The sequence below is a fragment of the Thunnus albacares genome, chromosome 14, assembly GCF_914725855.1.
Source record: "Thunnus albacares chromosome 14, fThuAlb1.1, whole genome shotgun sequence".
In the NCBI taxonomy this organism is placed as follows: Eukaryota; Metazoa; Chordata; class Actinopteri; order Scombriformes; family Scombridae; genus Thunnus; species Thunnus albacares.
This window is the reverse complement of record NC_058119.1, coordinates 7,756,065-7,781,776: the sequence shown is the minus strand read 5'-3', so window position 1 is coordinate 7,781,776 and position 25,712 is coordinate 7,756,065. Positions and strand designations below refer to the sequence as shown.

Sequence of the window (25,712 nt, the reverse complement as noted above, 5' to 3'; positions counted from 1 at the left end):
ACAACATAGAACTCACAACGTAAAGAAAATAAAGTTAATAATAAGAGTTAAGATGAAATTTTTTTTTTCTTTTCTTCCTCTTATCACCTTTTCTTGTCCTGCTCTGTGTTTCTCGGTTCTGTTGAAACAACCCTCTTATCTGCAACGATACACTGGTTGACAACTTTTGAATTGACACTAGTGGACTCTATGACTCAGATTGCTTGTTTAATGTTCAATCATGGGATCTGTTGTCACTGTGTGGACTTGTGTAAACCAGGAAATGTTCCCGCGAGGTTCTATTTTTGGTCATTCTTTTATTCATTTCCTTTATTAATTTCTATTAAGGTTGGCAGGAGTCTGGAGGCTATCCAGGAGCAAGCAGCATGTGGAAAGCACAGAGACACTACCGTAGGTCAGCAGGCTATCACAGAGCTATTTTAATCAATATTTTAAACAGATTTTCTTTATTTGACAGATGTTTTTTAGTGTTTCAGTGACAAAGGAGTCAACCAGCAGATAGAAAGGTGTTTATCTACTGTTATCAAAACTATACCATGATCAAAGTCCTGATATAGGAAGAGAAGAAGAAGAAAGGGATGAGGGATGTAGTTTTTATTACACATATTTTAATTTTATATTTTATACCAAAACCACTATCATCCCAGTGGTGTTTTCAACCTCCTTAAGACATCTTTAATCAGACATAGTCCTTTAAATTTAGTGTTAGATCAGTTTTTATGAATTAGATTGTTGTTTACAACCAGGAGTGGAACAGATTGGAGACTCAGTGGAAACAGAAAAGGCACATAGTGTAGCTGTATGTCAGTTATGACATCATTTTCATTATTCTATATAAATAATATAAATTTATACACATTAGCGATTTAAATATAAATTAAATCGCCAATGTGTAATAATATAAAAATACTGCTCAAGATTAGAGTATATAATGAGCAGATCATGTCCTGATAAGAACTGAATCTAACCATTATATCATAATATAATAGAAAAATTATAGTTAAAATTAAAGTAACATTAAATTAAAGTTAAGTTGCATTTGGGACATTGTAAAAATAAAAATGATCAACATGTAAGCACTTTCTATCTTCATGGCTTCACAAGAGACATGAGGTGGACAGACATACTGCACATTTTTACCGTTTATTATTAATTGGAACATAATCAAATAACAACATAACAATGATAACACTCATTAGTTTACATAATCATACATTTTTCCCACAAAGATTGCCATTACAGTGAATGAAAAAGTGAACTGTAGTCTGACACGGGACATGGTCACAATCTACATCAGGTCTCATGTCCTTATACTGGAATAGCACTCACTAGTTGATATTTTTCATGTAAAAAAAAAAACAAAACAAGAACAAAAGCAAGAACACCTTTCACTCAACATGTCTGCGTTACTTTTCTTTGGTAAGAACAGTTTTGAAACATCTTGTGGGAGAAACACAAAATGGGTCTTTGACATTGTGAGGAGCACAATCCTCTACAGTAGAAACTTTACATTTTCAGAACAAGTTCAGCATATTTCCTTTTTGTCCCCTTAATCCCAGCTGTCTACAACAGACGATGGTAAAGACGTCCCCTTTAATTCCTGGGCTGGAACACGATCTTCACAGTCGCACATTAATAATTGGAGGCTATTGTAGAAGCGGCACAGGCACTTAAAAGACATTGACACTGACATACAATCTGGTACAATAGTCATGCAGTGATACAACTTGGTCAACATGACCGTGAGGTAATAATTAACATACTGAAGAGCTGAATGAAGCCTGGTCTATGTTGATCCAGCCGGTTTTGTAGCAGAAAGACCCCAGTTTTAAAAGCTGAATACCCGTGCAACAGAAATAAAAGGGAACCAACTTTAGCATCAGATTGTATATGTACAGTCTCATAGAAATATACACATCTACCAATTAGTCATCTTTTCTACAGTGTTGGTTTGTCTTTAGCTATCAAGCTTGTCCACAGCTTTAGCGGGTGAAGGCAAAGCCATCCAGTTTGCATAAACACTATCATTGGCATATCTTGTAAAGACTGGATTAGTGGCATCATGTCTGTTGAGCGGTACCGGGCTCTTCTCAGGCCAGTTCGGGTATGACATGCCTAAAAATGAGAACATATCATTTTTCTGCACTCAGTGAAAGACAAACAGCGTGCAGACAGTAAGGCTCTTAAATCAAACTCTGTAGTGCCTACCTCTGAAGAAAGACCCGTTTTGACCCATTGAAGTGTAAAGTTACGGCTTTGTATATAAGTGAGAGATCATACATGTTATCATTTATTGTTTTTTTGTAATGTATCAAGGCTATAATGTTGCCCATGCCAGTGTATTTGACCTATGGCTGCCTTGCTGTATTTGCTCAAAAATGCAGAATGACAAAAAATCAGAGTCCGATATGTTCTTTACTTTTAACCAACGCCATCCAAGAGTTGGATTCAAAAGCCTTACTGTTACTCTGTTCAGCACTGTGGAATCAGTATAGATTAATAGCTTATATACATTAGAAAGTCAGGAAATTTAAGACAATCTGGAATTCAAACCACAATGAGTGATTGATTCAGCGAGGACCTGTTTCAAATGTCACACACTGTTTCCCTCAATGCAAACAAATATAATGAAGTGACGACATGGAAATGTGATGGAATGAAAAATTAACTATGTACAAATAAAATGAAGCATGAGTTTGAGCCGTATAAATTAGGATGAAGGGTATATTCAGTATTTACAAATGTAGCATTTTTGGTCAGCATTTATGTACATTAGAAGCAGGTCCAAATAAAAACAAAAAATGCAAGACACAAGATCTTTTTTTGTCACTGAGCCTCTCATTTACGATGAAATGGGAGATATGTCAGCATTAATCAGCGAAAGGCATGCCTAGATCACAGTCACACACACTTGACTACGGAAAGCCAATCACAACTTGCCAAAAAAGAGAGCTTGTGTGTCCTGTTTCTAAAATCTAGTAAATGCATGGGAAATTCTACCATAGAGCTTGTTTTCAATCCATGTGGAGGGGAGGGTTCGAGGGAGAGGGGCGTTATTACAGTCCACTAGTGGTGTGTCCTCTTCAGAGAGGGCGTCGTCGTACAGCAGGGCGTCGGCCGGTGTGGACGCCGCCAGGTCCAGGTAATCCTGTCAAGAGCAGATGAAGATGTGATTAGGCTGATTACGGAGGAGAGGAGTCGAGGCACGCTAAGGTCAAGTGTGCTCATGCTAAAGGTCAGACACATGCAGTGAGAAATTTGTGTCTTTACTTATTGACTTACATCCAGTGACCTGCCTGCTACCTCTTTCTGATAAAACTAGCCTGCTGTATTTTGGGATGTCTGCATTCCCCTTGTCCTTACAGGCTCTATATATAGCCTCACTTCAACAGCCTGACTGGTATGCTCTGTGATTATACTGTGTAAGGCCACATTTTAGGATTGCTCTTTAGACACTAATTATGGTATCTAAAGGGTTTGGGAGGAGAAACTGATTATAAAGTTTAAGCAGTGTGTGTGTAGTTCTAAACAGCAAGCCAACAACAGTACATGTTGTCCAGAAAAAATGATACAGTGCTCAATTTTGGGCCAACTGCAAATCCAAGAAAAGTGGAGAGCAAAAATCTCAAACTTCTGACTTCTGACTGTCAGATCTGTCAGACTTTCTATGCTCTTTATATTTTGTTACTATATTTTATGTCTTTTCATATATATTTATTTACTGTTTTTCAACATCCTGAATCTTAATTGCTTCCCCTCACTTCTTTCCTGTGTAAGAATATGAATCATGTAGTATAATGTATTGAATAGCTTCACCATACCCGACTTTTCACCATCATCTTTTCCAGTTCTTTGCTGATGTCTGAAAATGTCGGTCTCTTGTCTGATTCTTGTTTCCAACATCGTAGCATGAGGTTATACCTGCAGAAGGAAAAATTTGTTTTACAGTGGCTGAAGTAAGTATCGTTTAATTCTCCCGGCAGAGTCATTTTCCATGACTGGCTGTCTAAATGTGGTGGAGGCGAGTTATGGCACTCAGTAGAAATGAGGAGATGCTGTAAAGTAACACAGAGCAGAGCTCACATTTCCTCCGTGCAGTTCTCTGGTCTCTCCATCCTGTAGCCGGTCTTCAGGAGGTTAAAGAGGCGTTCAGGAGCAATGCCTGGGTATGGATTACCTCCCAGTGTCACTATCTCCCACAACAGCACACCAAAGGACCAGCTGGAAGAAAACACAAGAGATCATAAGATCAATTTAATAAACAGTGAATGGAATAATCTGTGTAATTGCTTAAGAGAACAGTTTAACATTTTGGGAAATACACTTATTTGCTTTCTTGCCAAGAATTAGATGAAGAGAAGATTGATACCTCTTGTGATATCAATCTAATTTCTCAGTAACAAAACAATGAAGCATATTTCCCAGAATGTCACACTATTCCCTTTAAATGATGACTGTACTCACACGTCACTTTGTGTTGTGTAAATGTGATCAAACAAGGACTCTATTGCCATCCATTTTACAGGTATACGGCCCTTGAAAACAGTGAGACACCTTGTTGTTAAATTTCAATTTGAAAGCTTGTAGACAACACATCATAATGAGTAATTTTCTTTTCTCTTCACCTTGCTCCTCTTAACATAAGAGTCCTCTTCATACACGTCTCTGGAAAGGCCAAAGTCCGAGATCTTCATCTTTCGTCCTTCAGCTACAAGGACATTTCGTGCTGCGAGGTCCCTGTGAACAAGCTGTTGGACCAAAATACTCAATTTAAATGCCTTTTCTTCACAAACTGTAATAAATACTGTGATTTGAAAAGATGCATACCTTCATTTCGGCCAAGTATTGCATGCCTCTCGATATTTGCCAAGCAAAGGAAATCAGGTCACCCATGGTGAGCGCCCTGTCATCTGGGTTCTCCAAGTAGCTGGAGTTTCGGTTGGCGTCCCTTCCCATGTAGCTCGGGCCAACTTTCCGGCTCTCACGCAGGAAGTTGCGGAGTGAACCATACTTGGCATATTCCACGATCAGATACAATGGACCTATTCAGAGAAACACAGAGCTTAGACTCCGTGTGCAACACACATGCCCTGAGAGAGGATTGCAGGAAGACTTGAGGTCTTACCGTCCTGGCTGCACGCTCCATACATCTTTATGACATGCGGATGGTTGACTTGCTTCAGTAAAGTGAATTCTGACAGCAGGTCACGCAGCTCACTGTGCGAGGCGTTTTCTGTTATGGAGGAAAAGAGGGGATTGAAATGATGAAACCATTCATCTCAGATAGTCACTCCTCATTTATCACCATTACTTCCCAGCTTGTCTGCTCTTTGTTTGGCTCGTCTTACCTTTAAGCATTTTCACAGCCACAGTGGTGTAACCAGCTTTTCCTTTCAGCCTGAATGCCGTCGCCTTGACAACTTTCCCAAACTCTCCTTCTCCTAAAGTCTTGCCAAGCACCAGGTTTTTACGAGGAAATTCCCACTTTGGATCCTCCTGTTGAAACAGCATAATGTCATTACTGACTTCTCAACTTTTCCAACAAACTACTGTTGAAAAAAAGTCTGTCACAGGAGCAGCTTACAGGTATTTTGAAGGTGTCCGTCTCGATGGATTCCTGCGAGCCTCTGCGTACATTGTTAGCAGGGAAGCTGATGGGATAAGCCTGAGCTGGACGGCGGAAAGTCATCTCAGCGGAGGCTATTGGGGGCTTGGGTGAGTTCTTGTGGTACCGGTGGATGAAGTATGAGGACAGGAGGATGGAGACGATGAAGGAGAGGAGCAGAGCCGTGGCGATGATGGTCTTACACACATCGTCACATATGACCTCTGGAGGGGACAGAGTAGAGGATGTCGCACAATAGTGTCATTTTTTCAAGAGAGCAGCAATCCATCTGTGGTTCATTCTTGAAGTGGGACCTCATGAAGGCAGCATTTCAGTTTTTTACAGAGTTTTGTGATGACTCACCTTCATCATCTTCCTTCTCACAGAAGCATTTCTCAGCGTAGCAGTAGCAGGTTCCATAGCCAGCCTGGATGCCGTTCCTCAGGCCTCGTTCATGACCTCCGATTACAGTTTCCTCTTCAGAGACAGACAAAATGTGAACATAGTGAATGCAACAGTCATTTTTCCATCTTTAAATATTTGCAGAAACCCATCAAGCAATGCATTTATTTCTTACTTGTGCAGTCTTGGGGGCATATTGACATATCTTTGCTCTCAACTGCATCACAAAAGCTATCTGGACAGGTCCCCAGGTCAGGGGAGCAGGTCGAGTAATTTTCAGATATTCCTGGGATATAAGCACAAGGGAGAGAAAATTGTAGGTGGGAAAACAGAAGCAGATGACAAACAACATGCACACAGATTAACAACTAAACAACATACGTTTTACTGTCACTGTTTTGTTAGCTTATCTTGATGTTGGAATTAAACGTAGCATGTAGCAGTTTGAACAACAATCGACGTAGTGGCTAACTTCAGCCACTATATGGCGTTGTTAGAGCTTGTGTTTTATCAAAATTAAGACCACATTTTCATGACTCTTGTTGCCTCCTGTTGCAAAAAGGACATTACTGAAAAGGATACACATGTTGGATCTAGTCCTTTTATTTGTGCCAATGCCACTGAGGAAAATATGTTCCCTGTGAGGTTCTCATTTGTTTCTAGTTCAATTAAACTACAGTCTCATCATTTAAATAAAAAACATTCATTGATGTTAAAATGTTATATGGTGCACAGTTTTGAATTTCTGTGTGTTTAGAAATAGAAACGCACCTTTCTCAGTGCCTTGCCTCCACTGGCATCTCCCTGTTGTCGCCCCCAGGCCTCGGACAGACTCACAGTCTAGTCGCCGTCTGTATTCTGCACAGGACAGGAACTGCTGGCTCTCCTGACTGCCCTTGGTTACTGTGTGCAACAGTGCCAAAAACACATAACCAATTTATCAAAAGGCATCTGGGAGAGGGGAAAACTGTTGAGAAGAGTCAGCAGATGTGTGCCTGTTGAATTATGTAGGAATACATCTGTGCAAACCTGCACTGGCTTACTACTGCACTGGTTTACTATTATGACTGTTACAGTGTAATTGCAGGCATCTCACCGTCACCATCTAGTATGATGTGGATCTGAGTGCTGGCCTCAAGTTGCGTGTGCTCCTCCTGGGCTACAACAAGGTACTTCAGGTCCTTGCACTCAGGTCTGCGCAGCGCCTCTGAGTCATTCACATAGAGCAGCCCCCACATCTCATCGGGGGCCTGAGTGATGCTTATGGCTGCATAGCAGGACTGCACGTCAGCAGACACGTTCTTATCTGGCACCTCAAGCCGGTATGTGACCCTGAAGCCATCGAACTGCAGGCAGTTTTCCACACAGACTCTACCAACCTGAGAGAGGGATTGAAAATTGATCATTTGAATGACAGAAGGTAACTCAAGTCAAAAGATTACATAAAGAAAACACTTTTATGGTATCTTAGAGTTACTGATTAGTGAATTTCAGGTGCTGAGCCAGCAGGTGGCAGTCTTTCAGTATATTCAAGAGTGAATCCTGTTTTTTTACCAATTAAAATGGTTACAGCTCCTCTATTGTCTATAGCATTAACCCTGTAAGACATCTTTTTTACAGCAGGAAGTCACTGCTGCATCAGATAGGGATCCATTTTCACCCTCTGTTGACCTTTAGCGTCTTTTAAAATTGTGTATTAGGATTGGTTTTAGTAAGTTAGAGTTGCTCCGACTTAACCTGTTGAAACCTGTTGAGCATGTTGATGTGATGCCTACAGGTCAAGAGGCCTTTGATGTAGGTTACTCTGTGTACTGAAAGGCCCAAACACAAATTATTATTCATTTCATTTGATAAATTATTGGGAAATTATGTTGTCAAGTTATTTTCATTGCTTAGTCATGTGATATATTGCTATGAGTGTACTTCAATGAGAAACATTATTCTGCTAGTTTGGCTGTTGATTCTTGACCTTTGGATACAACATTAGAAAAAACAAGCTCAACTCATGGGACACTCACTTGCTTGTTCTGGAGCTTCTGACCATATCACATGGTCTTCATCAGCAGATTAAAATTGTTAAATTGTCATTGAACTGTAAGTGTTTAAAATTTCCATTTTGATGTGACGATGATGAAAAGTCCTCAAAGTGCTCAAGTGCTGAGCAAACTCTATTGGCTCTATGAAGGTTGGAAGCTCAGGAAAAAAGTTAGTCAGTGGGCCTTGAGTTGAGATTATTTTTCCATTATTCTGGTAGTAGTATTTTACATTTATACTCACTGCCAAAGTGTGGCTAGGAGGTTAAAAAACAGGGTATTATGAATTTGTATGATTTATAGTCATGAATACCTGTGCATAAACAGAAGCTCTGCGTGTCAGTGTGAACATGTGCGTGATGTTGGTGAAGCGGATGTGGACCGGTAAGATGGTGACATTGAAGTGCAGCAACACTGTTCCTTCTAGCCCAGGGTAGGTGGTGTCATTGACTAAGTAGTCCAGCTGCAGGGTGCGATTCTCATTCACATACAAGTTCCTCTTGAGGACGAGCTCTAAAGTCCAGGGAAAAATATGAAAATGTTTCTTAACAGTAATGTTTTCATAAAAACGGATATGTTTCAGTAGCCACTAGAATAGATCACTTACGGTAGTCATGGACGGTCTCTCGAATGCTTCCATAAGCAGCTTTCTTTTCACTGAAGGTGCCTTTTATGTCAAATGTTTCCTTTGTCCATGCATCACTGTTGAGTAAGGTCCCCACATACTTATTGTGACTCTGGTCTATGGAATAGATGGGGGTTGAATCCCTGTCAAAGACGAACAAGGTGCCAAAGGAGCCACCCTGGAGAAAGACAGGACAGAGAGCAATTTGAATCCTTACATACACGAGTCTATAAATGTGTATAACAACATTTGTATATAGACAGTACCAGTCATCTCACCTTTGTCCGATTGAAGCTGATGACAATATCTGCTGTGTCTGTTCCGTTCACATACGGTGCATTATCATCCTCATCGTCGACATAAACATCCAGTGAAGTTTCCACCTTGGTGATGACCGTGTCTGTCCGAACTGTGCAAACCAACAGGAGCCTGTAACATTCGCTTTCTTCTCGGTCTAAAGGAGCTGTCACCACCAGCTCTGTGGTGTTCTCATTTACAGCGAATGGTGCTGGGGTATCTGCAGCCGAGAGAAAATGCAAAAAGCAGGTGTGTATGTGTCTAAAGCCATAAAACATATGGAATATACTGTGTAAGAAGTGGTATAGGTGTGATTTAATGTCTCTAACCTGATTCCACGTTGTAAGAGATGGTGTAGTTGGGGCAGATGTTGAGTCTGGTGAGACGTCGGAGTTGCCGCAAGGCCCCGGGGAACCTGTTCTCTATGATGTGGGGGTTGGCAGTGTCTCTGTGAGGGAAGCACAGTTCCTTCATGTCTGTCTGAGCACACTGTGGCATTGTGGCGTTGACAAAGTCCAAGATGATTCGAGGCTTTCCGTTGACGCACAGGGACTCTTTGGTGAAGTTAGGTAACACCGTGGCATGCAGGAACAACTTCTTCACAGACCATGACTTTTGATCTGATGAGACACACAGCAAAAACAGAAACAAGAGGCATTTTAATCTCAGGCAGTGCTCCTGATGACTGAGCTCTTTTTGCTCGTACATTATCAGCCTGAAGGCAGAAACCTGAACACGGAGCCAAAGCATTATTAGTATGCAAAGAGCGTAAACGTCAAGAAACTAATTTACTCTCGTGTGTAGAGGATACCTGGCATCGTATCACTAAAACTGGACCATATATTATCATTAAAAGGCTTATATCCAACTCACTTAGCAAGGCAAAGTCACTCTCTTCCAAGGTTTTGTTCAAAGACAGTATCCCAGTGTTGACGTCCAGGTTAAACCAGGAGCTGAAGGACTGTCGTCTGAGAGAGCTCTTCCCGCACAGGTAGAAATGTGGCTGCTCAGAGTCACTGTCCTGCAAGGCATGGACCTGGAGGATCGGCGTCCCTGCCAGCTGGCCAACATAAACCGTCTCAATGTATTCCTTCTGAGGGAAGTACAGCGCTGTAGCTCCTGCAGAAAGAAGAAGACATGAAATCACCAGATGTTTAAAAACAGGCAGCCAGGTGAATGACAGGGGAATCTGGTTATGTTACTGTAATAACTGAAAAACAAGGCCTGGCACTACTGCTGACACCCCGTCTTATTACAGAGGAGGGTAACAGCAGTTATCAGACATCTCTTTCAGGATATTTAACTGTGGCAACAATCCCCACTAACAAAGCTGTCTGGACACTGAATGAAAATTAACACATACATTGAATATGACAGGTTCATTTTTTCCCCCCTTATCTGATCTTTCATCTCTCCTGTTAGTGGAAATTGAAAGGAGGGCTCAAATGACACTTATGCAGCTCTTTTAATGAATTTCTCATGTGGTCAATAATATGTGGTTTCCGATTCTCCTTGTGTTCACCTTGAGAAGTTTAATTACAGGGGATAACATGATATGGAAGAGAAATTAATCATTACCTGCCAGAGGGTGTGTGTGTGTTGGGAAATCCATAAAGAGCTAAAGCAGGCTGTGTGTTTTACAGGAAAATGGCGATGTGAGTGTTCCTCCTGTAATTATATCCCTGTTATGTTCCTCTTTGACGACGGTAGGCGACCATTTAGGGAGCGCACTAATGTCATTAGCAGACAGCAAAACTAGATTTTCTATTTCTGTTGGTGCAGTTGAGGCCTCGGCTCTGGTTTCAGACATTGATTTAATTTTGCGGGGCTTGGATGACAGGAGGCTGAACTGATGGATAAAATGTGGCCTTCCTTCCTGAAGGATGGAGATACACTCAGGGAGGCTGCCATGCTTTTTATTAAACGTGTTCCTGAGACAAAAACAAACAGCGGGCCACTTGTTTGTTAAGCCTGCTGGGATGATGGGAGTCAGTTTCATGACTGTTTAGATCTTGGGGATGATTATCGATTTCCTAAATCTATCGCAGAGAAATCAGACACATTCATGTTCATGCTTGAAAAATGTTTCCTGATTGAGACCCTATTTGTCTCAGCTTTGTGATAGAGCAGATAAATTGTTTCTTTTCTCTTCAGTTTGTGTCGTATGAATCATCTAGGGGTGTGTGTGCAGATACATGTACAGTATATGTGTAGGGATACAGGCAGGGGAATGAATTTTATGTGTTTATGTATATCAATATGTTTGCAGTGTGGCTATCTATATGTTTCTGTGTGGAGTACATACAGGCTATGATAACAAATTTCCTGCGGCACAATAAAGACGTTATCTAACTATCCTTGTTTGGAGCACATTTAGGTGTTTAGATCTGTCAGATGCCACCAAAAATGGTTTTGTGATTGTGTTGCTGAAAGAAAAACTGCTCACTGGTAATCTATACTCAGAAAGACAACATAGAGGCAAAAGAGTGACTGGAAAGGTTTTAAAAGACATAAAAATATTATAATAATTCTCATTTACATTTTTAAATGTTGTAGTCGTAGAGTGGACACTTTCAAAAAAGCAGCAACTGGTATTGGTCATTAATCAATTTTATGTTTCCTTAAATATTATTTCTGAGGTAGTTCAGACTTTTTGGTTTTGAAAATTCATACAAGAAAACAGATTGAGAGGCATGCATCCTTCCATGGAGCAATGGATGTGGTATTTAGCAATGATTAAAATGAGGTTAGTTAAATGGAAATGTTAGTTTCTGCCTGGGCTGGATACAGGATGTCATTCAGAGTGAATTTTACAACATTACCAAACTTCAGAGATCCAGCTGTAGATGTCAGACTTTGGGACCATGAAAAAAAGATCTAAAGTTTCCTCTTCAGTTTGACTAAAAGTGCAAGGAGTGGTTAAATCTTTTTTTTTTTGTTTTTTTGTTTTTTTTTTGAGTGGATAAATACTGTCATTATTTGTGAAGTTTGTCTCCCTCACTTTTAAACCTACTGGACAAGTCATGATGGAAAACAAAATGGTCCAATATGGATGGTGGGACTTATTACTCATTGAAGTAATACAACATGGTATAGAACCTATTAAATGATGTGTTTAAATGTGATGCTCAGCAACAAATACACAGCATATACTGAATTTGCTGGAGGTAATGATGGTTTTATGAGAGAAAATATAGGAAATAGAGTGAAAGGCATTCATCTAATCTTAGCGTAGGTCTCCATTTATACCTATTATGGCCATTAGAGGGAGCCATTATCTTTCTGTGTGAGTCCCGAACGTGTCAGAGTGGAAAACTGCAGCTTAATCATTATCATAATATATTGTTAAACTGATGTTCTAATTTAAAAAAAATGCTAAACATCCTGGGTTCATATATATTTTTTAGCAAGCTAGAAAAATCCATTTCTTTTCCTCATCCCTAAGATTGATAAATGAAAATGTTTTTTATCTACAGAAATCTTACACATGACACCGTCATGAATCAAACAGACCAGATGACAGCAGCTCTACAAATAAAACTAGAGGGTCCAACGTGTTAACCAGTGGGAGCTGAATGCATTTATGAATGCTAACCTTGGCTTGAAGCCACAATGGCTGAACCCCATGCAACACAATTCGTTTATATCATTCAAAATTCAATTTCTTTCCAGGACTGAAGCCAACAGAAAGCAAGCAGTTTATATCAAAACTAATTAATTGAATGGATCAAGCAGGCCTCTCTGAGCAAATGGCATCTTTGGTCTGTGATGCCATGATGACCATTTCCAAAAGCATGACTCATTACCTTCCCTAAATGATGCACAAGAATGGCAGAAATAGATATAGTAATGATGTTTCACCTCTCCTGACCATGCAGGGATAATGACTGGAAAACATTATAGGATGCACTGCTTGTTTAATTTCACTTCTCTGTATCGGGACTGCTGCGGAAATCCTCTTTTGAGACTTTGACATGTAGATGAACAATAAGCTGTTGTTTGGAACAGCTATGACCTAACATAACTCAATGTGTGCAAACATTATCATCATAAGCAGACTTTTTACAACCCTCAAACACCTATAAAACTGGTGCTAGGCTGCCACATACAGTGTCATTTCTTCAAAAGCATGAGTAAGTAATTTTGCAAACAAAGGCAATGTTTGAACAGGAGGACTCTTGTAGCAATCCATGTTTACAATAGATATCATTTACTGCTGAGTGGATAGTGACATTGAACAATACTGAAACAAGTGAAGAAAAACCCACAATAATAGAACAAGCTATCCTCTTCCTGGTTGTCCTTGATGAGTGCAGTTTCCATGAGTTAATTATGGCCTGTGCCTCATATTTTAAATGTGGAAGGACAAAAAGGACAGAAGCTCATCTAAAAATCTGAAACCGTGGGCTCAGCCAGCCACAAACCACAGTGTGTCTCGGACTGGTCTGAACTGATAGGGTGGGACGCCCTCTCCGTTGTCCCAGACAAAGACAGGAACTCAATTAGCTCAATGCGTGCTTCGGCTGATAGATTTACCAGCTATGAGCTCATGTGCTGGAATAACCCACTGGCTTACTAATCTACCTCTGTGTAAGTCTTTATTAAACAAATCCACATCTCCCACCCAGACGTCCTCACTGAACATCCTTGTCAACAGGATGGCAGATCAGGAAAAGTGGTTGTTGTATCTGCTGTATGATTCATTCCCTCGCTAATCTTGTTCGCAGACTGGAGCTCCTGTAGCAAGGGCTTAGCCCATCCAATGCCCTCTGTCTCCCAAGGTCAACGTGCGCTGCATCTGCCCCTGGTAACGACCCATTGGAAAGGCTGTGTATCTGGCAGCAGACCAATCAATAACCGTACTAATCAACAGTGATGCTGATTGTTTTCCACTGATGAGACAGACTGGGAGAAAGGCCGATGGCTGCATGTGTACAATCATCTCTGTTGCACATAATAAGGACCCACTCTTGTAGATGTTGCTGCTGTCTACGTGCACAGCTGCAGAAGTATTACATCTAATGTATGGGTTTAATTTCACAGCCAACACAACAATTTGGTCCATCAATATCCACACTTCCAAATAACCCATCATCTATTACAAAGTAGCTGCAGCCAGCAGCATTAAGGCACATTTCACCCAGTTATATCATGGTGATATAAATACAATAAATATCATCATCACTCTGAAACCTATCATGATTACTCTGCTCTCAAAGATGTAACAGTTATGGGAATCATTCTCTTCAAGGATCCAATTAACTAAAAAGCTGCACATTGAGCCATAATTCCACTTATGAAAGCTATTATTGATCATAATGTTTTGAAATCTCTCCCTCTTGGTTTCCAGTGCCAGTATGCACGAATGCTTGGTCATACAGTATCACACGGGATCTGGGAGCTAGATTTAATATAGCCTTGACTGTGATGCTTTCAATCTCAAAACAATGAGGTGTAATAAGGGAAGAAAGTCATTTCCTGTCACGATGACAGTCATCAAACTTTTCATCAGAATAGTGCGTTATCTGATCGTTGTGTGACTCAGTTTGGAGGATGTAGTCAGGCTCCAGGTAGTTTACTCAGTTTACTGTGGTGCATACCGTAACACAATAATCAATTACCCTATAATGTAATCCAATTAGCCCTCAGAGAATACAAGAGCTGAGATCCAATGAACCATGTTCATCAGTCATCAAAAAATCTAATATAACATCTCCTCAGGGGTTTCGTTCAAGTACAAATTCAGTTTAAGAATTCCTGTGGGAATGACAGTGGCATCAAAAATTGAACATGTGGTACATCATATAGCTCCAGACTGAGTTTGACGCAAGAGTCATTAGACTGCTTTGATAAAACATCTCTATCCTCATCAGAGCAGTAGTAAAAAGCCATCAGATTCACTCACAGAAGCAGGCAGGAGACATTAGAGCCTGCAGCAAGATACAATACTGTGATTTGTAGTTTACATAAATGAAGGTTTCAGCTTACTAGATACTGACCAGTGTTCCCCTTCTTTACTTCTTACTTTTATATTACCCCTCACAGCAACCAAATAAAGAACACATCTCTACAACCATTATCAAGAGAAACAGACCCTCCACAGTTTAACAAGACTAAAGAGTCTACAGCCATGCTTACAGCTCTGTGAGGATGTAATTAGACACAGCGGTACTTTGTATGAAATGCAGCATGCTGACAGTATTCACAAAGACAGTGCTTATATACTTGTATATAGCAGGTATAATGTTTACAATGTCCACCATCTTAGTTTAGCATGTTAGCATGCTAACATTTGCTAAAAATCACAAATTACAGTTTATGCTGATGGGAATTTCATTAGTTTTGCAGGTATTTGGTCATAAAGTATTGGACAAATTAAAGTGTTGACCTCATCACAAAATCATCAGGATTCAACCTCTGGGGACCATGAACGTTGGTACAAAATTTCATGGCAATAGTTGGTGAGATATTTTAGTTTGGACCAAAGTGGTGGACTCACCAAATGACTTTGACATTTCCATGCTACTAGCATGGCTAAGAGCAGACATGTCTATGTATAGGTTACCTGACACAAACTGCATATTAAATATTACTGTCATTGTATCAAGAGGTCTGTCATGCTAATAAAACAAACATGAAAAATAATTCCAATAAATTAAATAGAATTGTGGGACTCTTTTTCCAGTTTGCACTTAAACAGTGCTTTAGTATGTGTAGCATTTTACCATCATTAAATCTTTACATTAATTCTGACATATCTAAACAAAAAACAGAACTTGTGAGATGAGCTGTAACTTCTTGTGCTACTAGTCTCTGCACTGCTTGTTACGTTGTGTGTCACAGCATCAGGTTTCACAGTGGATCTGATGGATTACATTATGGAACAAAGGGAGGGATGCTGCTTTATGGCAGAGGATAGAGGGCGCCGAGTTTCTGGCACTGGCAGGTGGAGGAAGCAGTGAAAGGCTGGTGGAAAAATAATTTCCAGCATGTTTACCCACTTCAGTTAAGTGAGGGATCAAACAAATGGACACAGAGTGATGCCAGGGTGGGAATGGCGGATGAGGGGGAACATTGTCTTCATGGGAAATTAAGTATTAATTTTCGGTCTGGTTTGTTAACAGTAATTACTTTACAAATTAGTTATTCATGATAAGGTACACTTCAAACTTTTAAACTGCAAAATACTAAGTTCACTCACAACCACATCTGCAGTGTCACACGCACCATGTGGATTCAAATGAGCTCTTTGTTTTGTTCATTGCAGTAAATGATGGGTCGAACACAGCGTGCACCGCTAGGCAACTGGAAAATAACTTGTCAAGACCCATGTGAAACGAGAGGACTAAATGCCTCGAGGCCAAAATTTCAATCAATGTCTCCTTGTCCTTTCACCATAGCAAATTAGATTCTAACCATGCATGAGGAAGAAGTGTGACCCTGAACTGACTAGAGGATCAAGCAGAGAGCTTTGACAGGTATGAGCAGCATCCATGCAGCAGCAGCGGCAACACAATTAGAGGTTGGCACTAAGACTTTCAGCAACAGCAGTAATAATGAACAGGGCGGTGTCCCTCAATCAGATATGACATTTAAAAAAAACTTTGGTGCTGTTTGGTCAAAAACTTTACAGGTTGGTACATTTTTGCCAATATGTTGTTGTTTATATAAAGCAACATTTGGCAACAGAAGGAGCTATAATTGAAGGTCAAACTCTCAAACTTTGAAAGGCTGAAACTGCTGTATCACGGCTCTGATTCAGATAAAACTTGGAAAAAGATGATGCACAGTTTTACTGATGGTCCCAAGAGGTGCCAGCATCGTGTTTACAGTAGTTCTATGGTGTGTGTCTGTACTTGTGCCTTTTACTTCTTTTGATTTTCCTTAAGAAAATGTTCAAAGCCTGACTTTCTTTTCCTTTTTTTTGTCTTGGCATTTTTTCTGAGTTGTAGCAGTTGTAGCTTATTATCCATTCAGGGGCCAGGAAAGTTGGGGTGAGTTGGGTGGAGGGAAGCTAAGGCCAGATGGTTGACGTGGGAAGACGATTCTGTGGTTTTAGATCACATGGTGAGGCCTGTTTAAAAAGTAATACACTTGAAAAAATAACCAAAAATGCAAAATAAAATCAGAACCATAAAAAGGCAGATTATAATTAGTAACAACTTTGATTTACAGCTATAGATCAATATTTTTTTCTCTCTAAGAAACAAAGAGATGTAATGCTGTTTACGTAATATAATATAAAAGACAAACTCTTGAGCAAATAACTTGCATCATGATGTTTTCCAATTATACTAAAAGAGACGTAGTGACAGCAATAGTGGAAAATTGACAAGATTTATAATGCTTCCATAGGCAACACAAGACAGAAGCTTCACTAAATCATATAATGTAATAAGGAGCTAAATCAAATAGCAGCATGTATCAAATGAGATTTATTGGTCTGGTCCCTCTCAAAAGCAAAAGATGCTGATGAAAATGATCGCTCTAATGCGAGGAGAAGCAGGAACAGCTAAAGAGACTGCAAACATGGCTTCCTCTGGGACAGAAGAGTCATCACTGGAGATTACCACCTGGTTAAGGTTTCAAAGGTCAGAGGGCAAAGCAGGGTTACAAATACAGTAGCAAGGTCGCAGCGTTAGATAAACGGGTCAATGCTTTTATGTGAAAACATCTGTGGCTCTTCTCGTGGAAGTGATGGATTACACATGAGTGTCTGTTAAAAGGATTTGGTTAATTTTGATAAAGGCTTTCATCAGGTTTGTCAAGCAGTTTAATCCCAAAAGGTACCATTAAGTTTGAACGTTAAATATTTTGTTTATCTCTGCAAAGCTGCCAACCAACACTGAAGGCCTTCATCAGTTCTTTTAACTAGTCGAGTCATTAGGCAGCCTCCATTTAAAAAGTCAAATAAATCAAAAGTTGTTTCAGCAAGCTCTCCAGATGCATACCAATGACCAAAAGCTTCCCTCTCACATCAAAAATTCAAATCCTGACAAAGCCATGACTGACCAAAAGATTTCAGTGCCTTGGATCTTTTCCCAAATGCTTGCTAAAAAACATTTTACATCCATACTCCTCAATCGTTAACTTAGGAGGCAAAGAAGCATTCCAGCCTCCAATTCACTCTGATTTATGTCTCGAACTGTCTTCCTTCTTCTACTTTACCTCTAAGTGCAGGATGACGTCACGTTGCTGCTAGCCACATTTAAAAATGCTGATCACTCCTATAGTGAGCACTGATTGCCAATTTCCTTTGTTTGATTACTTCAGCAAGAAACAGTAAACTAATCAGTAACCTGTAACCTGGAGCAGTTACAATGTGAATTACCCCACTTACTATTGCGTTATTTGTTTTTTTTACATTCTAAACAAACTGCACCATTCATTAGCGTCTAACAATGAAAACATTTGGATGGTGATGAATGCATATTATGCTTCATGTGGTTCATATCAGAGGTTATACATCAGAGCATAATTTAATTACTTAAAAATTAGCATGGATGAATTTATATAATAATTTGGTAAGTTTGATAACTTCTAAAGAAGTGTATTGCAGGAAATGGCTATTAAATATTTTTATTTAACAATATCAAACAATATTTTTATTATGCTTTTAAACACAAACACAAATCCAACTATACACAGTGGCCACAAGAACTACACATCTGACACATGACATACATAGCACTTAATATACACAATCACATAAACATGTTGTGGAAAATGTTATAGTATCTATGTATGTATATGTATAAGGAAACACTCAGTCCATTACAATCAACAGTGATGCAACAACTGAACATCTGGGGCCAGATGCATAAACGATGCGAACGCACAAAAAACATGCATACGCCATTTCCCGCAAATGAACTGGTATTTATAAACACAGAATGTGCGCACCTGACGAATTCTTCAGACCAGGCGCACACATGTTTTTCTAAAGTGATCTGAGGCTGATGTGATGAGGTGGACATGAAATAGTAAAACATTGTTTAGGTTGATGTCCAGGTGCACTGATTGTGTGATTTATTTTTTTGCGCTCACACGGAGATTTGTAAAAAGGCACATTTATAAACGTAACAATTAATTATCTTTGTGTGATTAATTTTTATCATTCTTTTGATTTACACAGGAGTCCACATTTTATTTTGCTGTTAATATTCTTTTTACTTTATCCTTAGTTGTGTCACCTTGTAAAGCGCTACATACTGATCATTGATTACATTGTGAGATATCACTACCGACGATGGTTTACAGTCCATGTGATGAATTAATGATATGGACGGTATAAAGAGCCGCACAGCCGTGCGTAATGGTCGCGCGTAATGACAGCTGTTCTGCTGTTGGAGAGCCTCATCGGTGCAACACAATCAGTGATACGGCACTTCTCTCGCGTTTGTTTCATGGACAGGTGTACAGACCGGTGGAGCAGCGATCTGATATGAAAATGGCTGTTTAAGGGCGTGTCCATTTATGGATAATTGTGGGAGTGGAAATGAGGCTCGTGCACGTGCGCCCAGTTCCTCAAAGACTGAGATTTATATAACAGAAGCATGTGTACCCACAGCTTTATAAATCTGATGAAAAGAATCTGGATGCATATTCCTGGCTTTGTGCGTCCTCACAGTTTTAGTCATGAATCTACACAGAGTTTTATGCATCTGGCCCATAGAGAGAAAAAAAGGCCAAAATGAATAAATAAAATAAATAAATTAAATATATTTAAGATTTTTAAGAAAACTCAGCAATCAAAACACAAAAATAAATAAATAAAAATCATTCAACAAAGAAATATCCCACCTTATGACCCAAAAATGTCACTTTGCCAATTTTCAGCAATGCAATCTATGATTCCCTTTAAGGGACCACTGTGTAAGATTTAGTGGGACATACTGGCAGAAATTGAATATAATATTCATAAGTATGTTTTTATTACTGTACAATCCCATGAAACTAAGAAATATTGTGTTTTAATTACTTTAGAATGAGCCCTTTATATCTACATAGGGAGCGGGTCCTCTTCCTTGGAGCCTGCCATGTTGCACCGCCATGTTTCTACAGTAGCCCAGAACGAACAAATCAAACACTGGTCCTTAAATACAATATTTGTTAGTCTTTTACCAGCATATTTAAAGAAGGATCTGACTTTAATATGAGGACTAGTTAAACTGAGGAGTAAACCTGAGGTTCAGTGTCAAGGTGGACATTAAAAAACAAGTTAAGTTTACCAACAATTTTACCCCAGTACTCCTCAGTATGGATACATGACTGCATACAGTGCCTATAACTTCCAACCTCCACTTGACATTTTGAGCACATTTCTGTCAAACTTGGATTCATCCTGTGTCTAAACTGGGGGGTAAACTGTAAATGATGCAATATCCTAAACTGTGTCTTTCTGGTTCTATTATATATGGAGATTTCTTTCACAAATTGCCATATTTCCACCCATGTTGTTTCATCTATTATGAGATTGAAGTCATTGCTCCACATGTGTCGTAAATATTCTGAAGTCATGTTATTAGTAAGTTTAAGTTCAGCATACCCCTGACTGAGAGCTGATGTCTTGCCTCTGCTAAGGAGTAAATGTTCAATCTGTGAAGTCTGACAGTCTGAAGGATATTTTCTTGTTATGATTGATGCTTTTGCTAAAACATAATTGCAACAAATAAAGTCATTGATTTGCTTTTTAGCAAAGAGATTTTATAAGCTTATTTTTAATAGAGGTGTTTTAGATATTACATTCATTTTTTATACTGTGTGAGAGAAACTTACAAATTCACATATTCCCAGGATTTAGTAATAGGTGAGTTTAACCTCAACTTCTGCTTTCAGCTAACAAAACAGGAAGCATGAGAGTGGGATGCGACCATTCAACTGTGAAAAACAATGCCACATATAGCCTCAAGGTCTTAAGCTGTGCACTGTAAGAGACAGGTGATGTTGATCCATAGGTTGTGCAAAGCAGGATGTTTGATGTTTGAAGTTTCAGATCACCCAGAGGCGTGGCCGAAGGTAGGGAGTCAGATACCACGAAAAGGAGAGGCAGGACGCCGTCAACCAATGAGAAGACAACAACACCCTGGTTGCACATTTTTTGATCTATGCATTATAAAAAAACTGGGTCAGGGAGAGATAGTGTGTCAGACTTTGTGAACTGACAGACACTCTGTTGCTTGTCAGGGAGACTATAGTCAGACCCAGAGCTCTGTAATATTGCATATTCTACTGGTATTTGAATAAAGCTGATTTTGAGCCTAACAATGTCTTCGCCTATCGCTTCATTAAAAGAACACGCAAGGACCAGAACAGACAGAATAGCACCAGCCCTCAACAAGTCAAAGAGATAACTGTTTTGATTCTGAATAGAGTTCCAAATTTGTAAATATTTGAAGAAGTGATTCTGGGGAGACCATATTTCTGTTGGATTTGTTCAAATCACTCCTTTATCAAATAAAGTTAAAATTCCTCTATCTCTCCAGATGTTAAATCCTCCATCTGAACAGACTGGAGCAAAATCAATGTTACATTGTATGGGAGCCAGAGAGGACAGTGTTTTTGAATGACTCTCTAACTTTCTTATTGCTTGCCAGGCTTACAGATTTGTTCGAATTATAATGTTATTATCCACAACACTCCTGATTCTCCTTAAGTCTAGGGTAAATAAAAAACCTGATTATATGTTACCTGTGTTAAATGATTCCAGATAGCCATGCTGATTCTAGGTCATTATTAATCCACTCAGCTATGTAACGAAGCTGTGCAGCCAACTGATAGAGTGTAACATTTGGGACAGCTACACCTCCCTTCTCCACAGACATCTGTAACTTAGCCATTTTTAATCATGGTTTCCTTCTGTTCCAAATGAACCAGCCGTTTACCCTTTTAATTATTAAGCAGGGTAGGGACCATTTAAAAATGATAAAGAGGTCTCGGTAGGATATTCATTTTAAATAAGGCGATCCTACCCAACATACACAGTGGAAGAGATATCTATCTGTCTAAGTCGTCACTAATATGTTTTTAGAAGAGGCTCAAAATTGGCCTTGCACATCTCTTCTATTGATGGAGTGATTGAAATCCCCAGGTAAGTAAAACCTTTGGGTGACCATTTAAATGGAGATGGGATGAGGTGATAAGGATTGCCTAATGGAATGACTTCAGACTTTAAAAAAATAATCTTATACCCTGAAAATTCACCAAATTGATTTATTAACTCCAAAACAGTTGGTATAGATGTCTTTGGCTTAGTTATAAACAATAAGATATCGTTGGCATATAAGGCTATTTTGTGATGTTTTTCACCAACAGATTCTGGAAATGGCTATGTTGTTAATGATGTCAGCAGTTGGAGCATCCTCCGAAAAAATCATCAACTTGAACATATGCAGTAAAATCAATCTGATGTGTCACTTTGAGGGCAGTTTAATGTCCAAGCTGTAATCTAAACGGTGTGTGCACTTGTATAACAGGTGATATTTTCCTAAAGAAAACAAACAGCCAGTGTTTGCCCAGAGATAGGAGCAGCTGCTGCACACCTGCCTGCGGCTCGCTTCTTCTCCTCTCTGAACAAGTGTAGGTCTTTTGTTGCAACAAACAGGCAGGTGAGGGACGCCCGCATTTACGTAGGGTGTAGATTTCAGCACCCATTTAATTACCATCACGTCCTTGACATTCGAAATCGAACTAGACCAACTGTGCACATCTATAAATATCAGGAGAAATGCCTGCTTCACTGACAATACATGTAGAGCAAAGCAGAGCTCAGTGTGGGATACGACTGAGCATCATATACTGTATTATGTGAATCTACATCACTAAGCTCTTGTGCGCTGAAAACTGCACAAAGCTGCTGTCACGATGAAAAATAATCAGAGGACATTACATACAGCTGTAACACCTTAAAATTTTCATTAATCATTTTAACAACACTGCAGGAAACAGCTCCCTTGGGCGATTACGTCGGCCTGTAGTTCATTGGTAACTCCACTTTTGCAGACATGAAATAGCATTGACCCCTTCACATGAAAATTCACTCCTTCTTCACATCTGAATTCCACTTGAAGACTGTGATGATACTTTTACACTCTACGCCCCCAATGAAAGCATTGATAGGAGCCTCTGTTAAGACCACTTTAAAGTCCCATAACAAATTCAGGAATTCCACACAATGGCCTATATTTGTCCAAGCGTCACATCTGACATGCTTGCTGCACACTGAGATTTGCACACTCCTGAGCTATGAGAGACACTTTAAATATAGACTGCATGGGAGGACAGTGTTGGTACAGTTGGGCTGTGGGATTGTGAATGGGATTATAATATTATGATATATGGCTGTATTCATTTGACTCTAGGTTCCAATGTGCCATACCACGCATAACAACCAGCACACAATGCAAGTATCACTTTCTGCAGCCTCAAACAGTGCTCGCATTGTGTTCGTGCCATTTCGGGACACTTCTTGGACACTTTTCTGCTTCCAAAATGTTGCAATTTAGCTTTAACATTAGCAGACAAAGTGCGTTTTTAACAGTTGCCATCTAGACTTCAGGTCATTGGCTCTGTTTGAAGCAGCGCGGAAATCTTTCCTCTCTGCGTTTCTCTTCATTTTCTCCTGTCTTCATCTTTTTCCCCCCGTGATCGCAGTTTTACAGAGAATCATAAATTTTATGAATTTAAAGTGCATCCCAAACCAAACATATTTTATTTCCTACTGTGCTGTGCTGCTCACATAATAAATTATTTCTGATTGACAAGGAGAGGAAGAAGGTGCTAAATAATAACTGATGCGCTCAGATTGACAGATAATATATCAAACAGAAGAGAGCATTAGAGATGCAAAGAAAACACTAATTATAAATTTCTCATCTGATTTAACACACTAGACTCCTTTTTAAAATTTTATGTAAATAGGTTATCCCCTTCTTTTTCAAGTAAGCCACAAAACATTCGAAAACGTGCGACAAAGCTTTAAAACTCAACCTTTCCACTGAGTGTAACAGTAAAGCTGATGATGAAGCTTACCTTCCAGCAGCAGCACCAGCAGCAGCAGCAGCACCGTGATGTTTCCCCGAGAGAAACCACAACTTGACCCCATATTCGCGAACCATAAGTGAAAGTTTCTGAATGCAAGCGCGATTCAAAAAAGTTCCCTTGAACGAAAAAAAAATGTCAAAAATCAAAGCGATAAATGAAATGCAGGCGGTGAGTAAACCAGTGCGTGTCCTGCGGGCGGCCAGATGAAGTCCTCAGTGTCCCATAGACAGGCTGCTGTGCGCGGCTCCAGTGGCTGCTGATGGGCTGACTGGTTGGCTGGCTGGCCGGAGGGGGAGGAGGGGGAGGGGGGAGGGAGGCGGTGGGTGGAGGGGGGTCACTGCTTCACTACTCGCTGCCCCGCTGCTTCCGCAGCAGCAGGCAGCACAGCATCTACAGGAAATTTAAGAGCATAATTTAACAGCAGGTCAGTCATCTCATTAACACTCTGCGGGAGAAAAATTATTAACAATTATCATTAAACGTGTAATGGTTCATTTTAAAGGTGCAGGCGCAGTTTTTTTTTTTTTTTTTTTTTTTAAAAAGGGGTATCAGGTGTGTTTATTCTAATCACTGCTTTATTATAACTGGCTTGTAATCATTGTATTTATGCATTTTCTCACATCTAGCATCAGTGACATGAATTTATTCACACCAGTGGATTTAAACTTTTTTTAAAGTGTTATTTTAGAACAAGTGTGCATGTGGAACAGCATCAAATTAACTCCTGGGAGGTATAGCAGTGGGGTTTTAGCTGAATGATGAGCCATTTTACTGCTGAGCTGCACCCCCAAAACACCATTTGGATTAATAACAATTCACAACTGACAACAGTGTGTCTATCTGCTCATAAATGCCAGAACGAAACCAGCAAACTACTGTAAAAGACCATCTGTACTGTCAGCTGTGCCTCTTCCCGCTCAGGAGAGTGTGTCGGAGGCTGAAGGCTGTGTTAAAGTGTGGGATCTCTGTGTGACTGGATAGTGTGGAGTGATGCATTGCTGCAGCCTCGGGGCAGGACACCAGTCACTCACACAGCAATCGCTCTCCAATCAATGTCTCTGCATGTAGCAAAAAAACACTGGAGCTCACTGGGCTGCAGAGGGGGATGGCAGGGCTTCTCAGGAGCTCCGGTAACTTTCACTGGGTGGGGAAAAACATATTACCACCACTGTTCTTATATTTTCACCTCTCCTTTTCAGTTTTATCAATTTATCTCATTTGTATCATCATCAAAATAATTGTGTCCTTTAGTGAAAAGGTGAAATGACTAAAAGAAACTCAAAAAAGCACAACACAAAGTTATTGCCTAAAATCTTACAAGAATTGGTCTTACAGTTGTCAATTTACTCAAAATATCATCTTATCTTAATGTCTGAAATGGGTGTTTGTATGTTTATAATAAATTATCTGTTACTGTTTCAGCAGATACTGTATTAAGGTTTTCACTTACACTGTATAGGAAGATAAATGTATTCCTGTTTGCTCTATCAAGGGAGATAATGGGGATCATTATGTGATATAAGATGCTGAACAGTCTGCATGAGAACATTGTATCTGGGATAAAGTTTCCATATGACAGACTATAGGTATCCTGAGACATATGCTCAAAAATAATCAATAAGGACAAGGAAATGTGGTGGTGTAGACATGGTATGTCAAACCACAATGGTTTCTTAAAAACATTTTTTGAAAGCGCTAGAATGACACC

At 39.7% G+C, this 25,712-nt stretch overlaps 1 protein-coding gene across 2 annotated transcripts; it reads right to left on the bottom strand.

Moving 5' to 3' along the window:
• Positions 1–1,130: 1,130 nt before the first annotated feature.
• Positions 1,131–24,275, bottom strand: ret (ret proto-oncogene receptor tyrosine kinase). Of its 2 annotated transcripts, XM_044373461.1 has the most exons (20): positions 23,993–24,274; positions 9,836–10,081; positions 9,292–9,582; positions 8,944–9,182; positions 8,648–8,843; positions 8,354–8,553; positions 7,104–7,386; positions 6,779–6,910; positions 6,183–6,293; positions 5,969–6,082; positions 5,585–5,829; positions 5,349–5,496; positions 5,126–5,233; positions 4,828–5,042; positions 4,626–4,748; positions 4,465–4,535; positions 4,084–4,221; positions 3,822–3,921; positions 3,001–3,148; positions 1,131–2,115 (listed from the first exon to the last, which is right to left on the bottom strand). In XM_044373461.1, exons 1-20 carry the CDS (start codon positions 24,063–24,065, stop codon positions 1,958–1,960), a joined length of 3,339 nt encoding a protein of 1,112 aa, XP_044229396.1. In that variant the 5' UTR covers positions 24,066–24,274; the 3' UTR covers positions 1,131–1,957. The 2 variants fall into 2 exon arrangements, with proteins under 2 accessions (XP_044229396.1, XP_044229397.1); XM_044373462.1 differs by having other exon boundaries at positions 2,015–3,148; positions 23,993–24,275.
• Between the last annotated feature and the right edge of the window lie 1,437 nt (positions 24,276–25,712).

Coding starts and splice junctions, on each gene's coding strand:
- ret (XM_044373461.1), bottom strand. CDS start 24,065: ATGGGGTCAAGTTGTGGTTTCTCTCGGGGAAACATCACGGTGCTGCTG. Junction 9,183..9,291: donor CTCTTACAACGTGGAATCAG/GTTAGAGACATT, acceptor TCTCGGCTGCAG/ATACCCCAGCACCATTCGCT. Junction 5,043..5,125: donor TGGAGCGTGCAGCCAGGACG/GTAAGACCTCAA, acceptor TTCTCTGAATAG/GTCCATTGTATCTGATCGTG.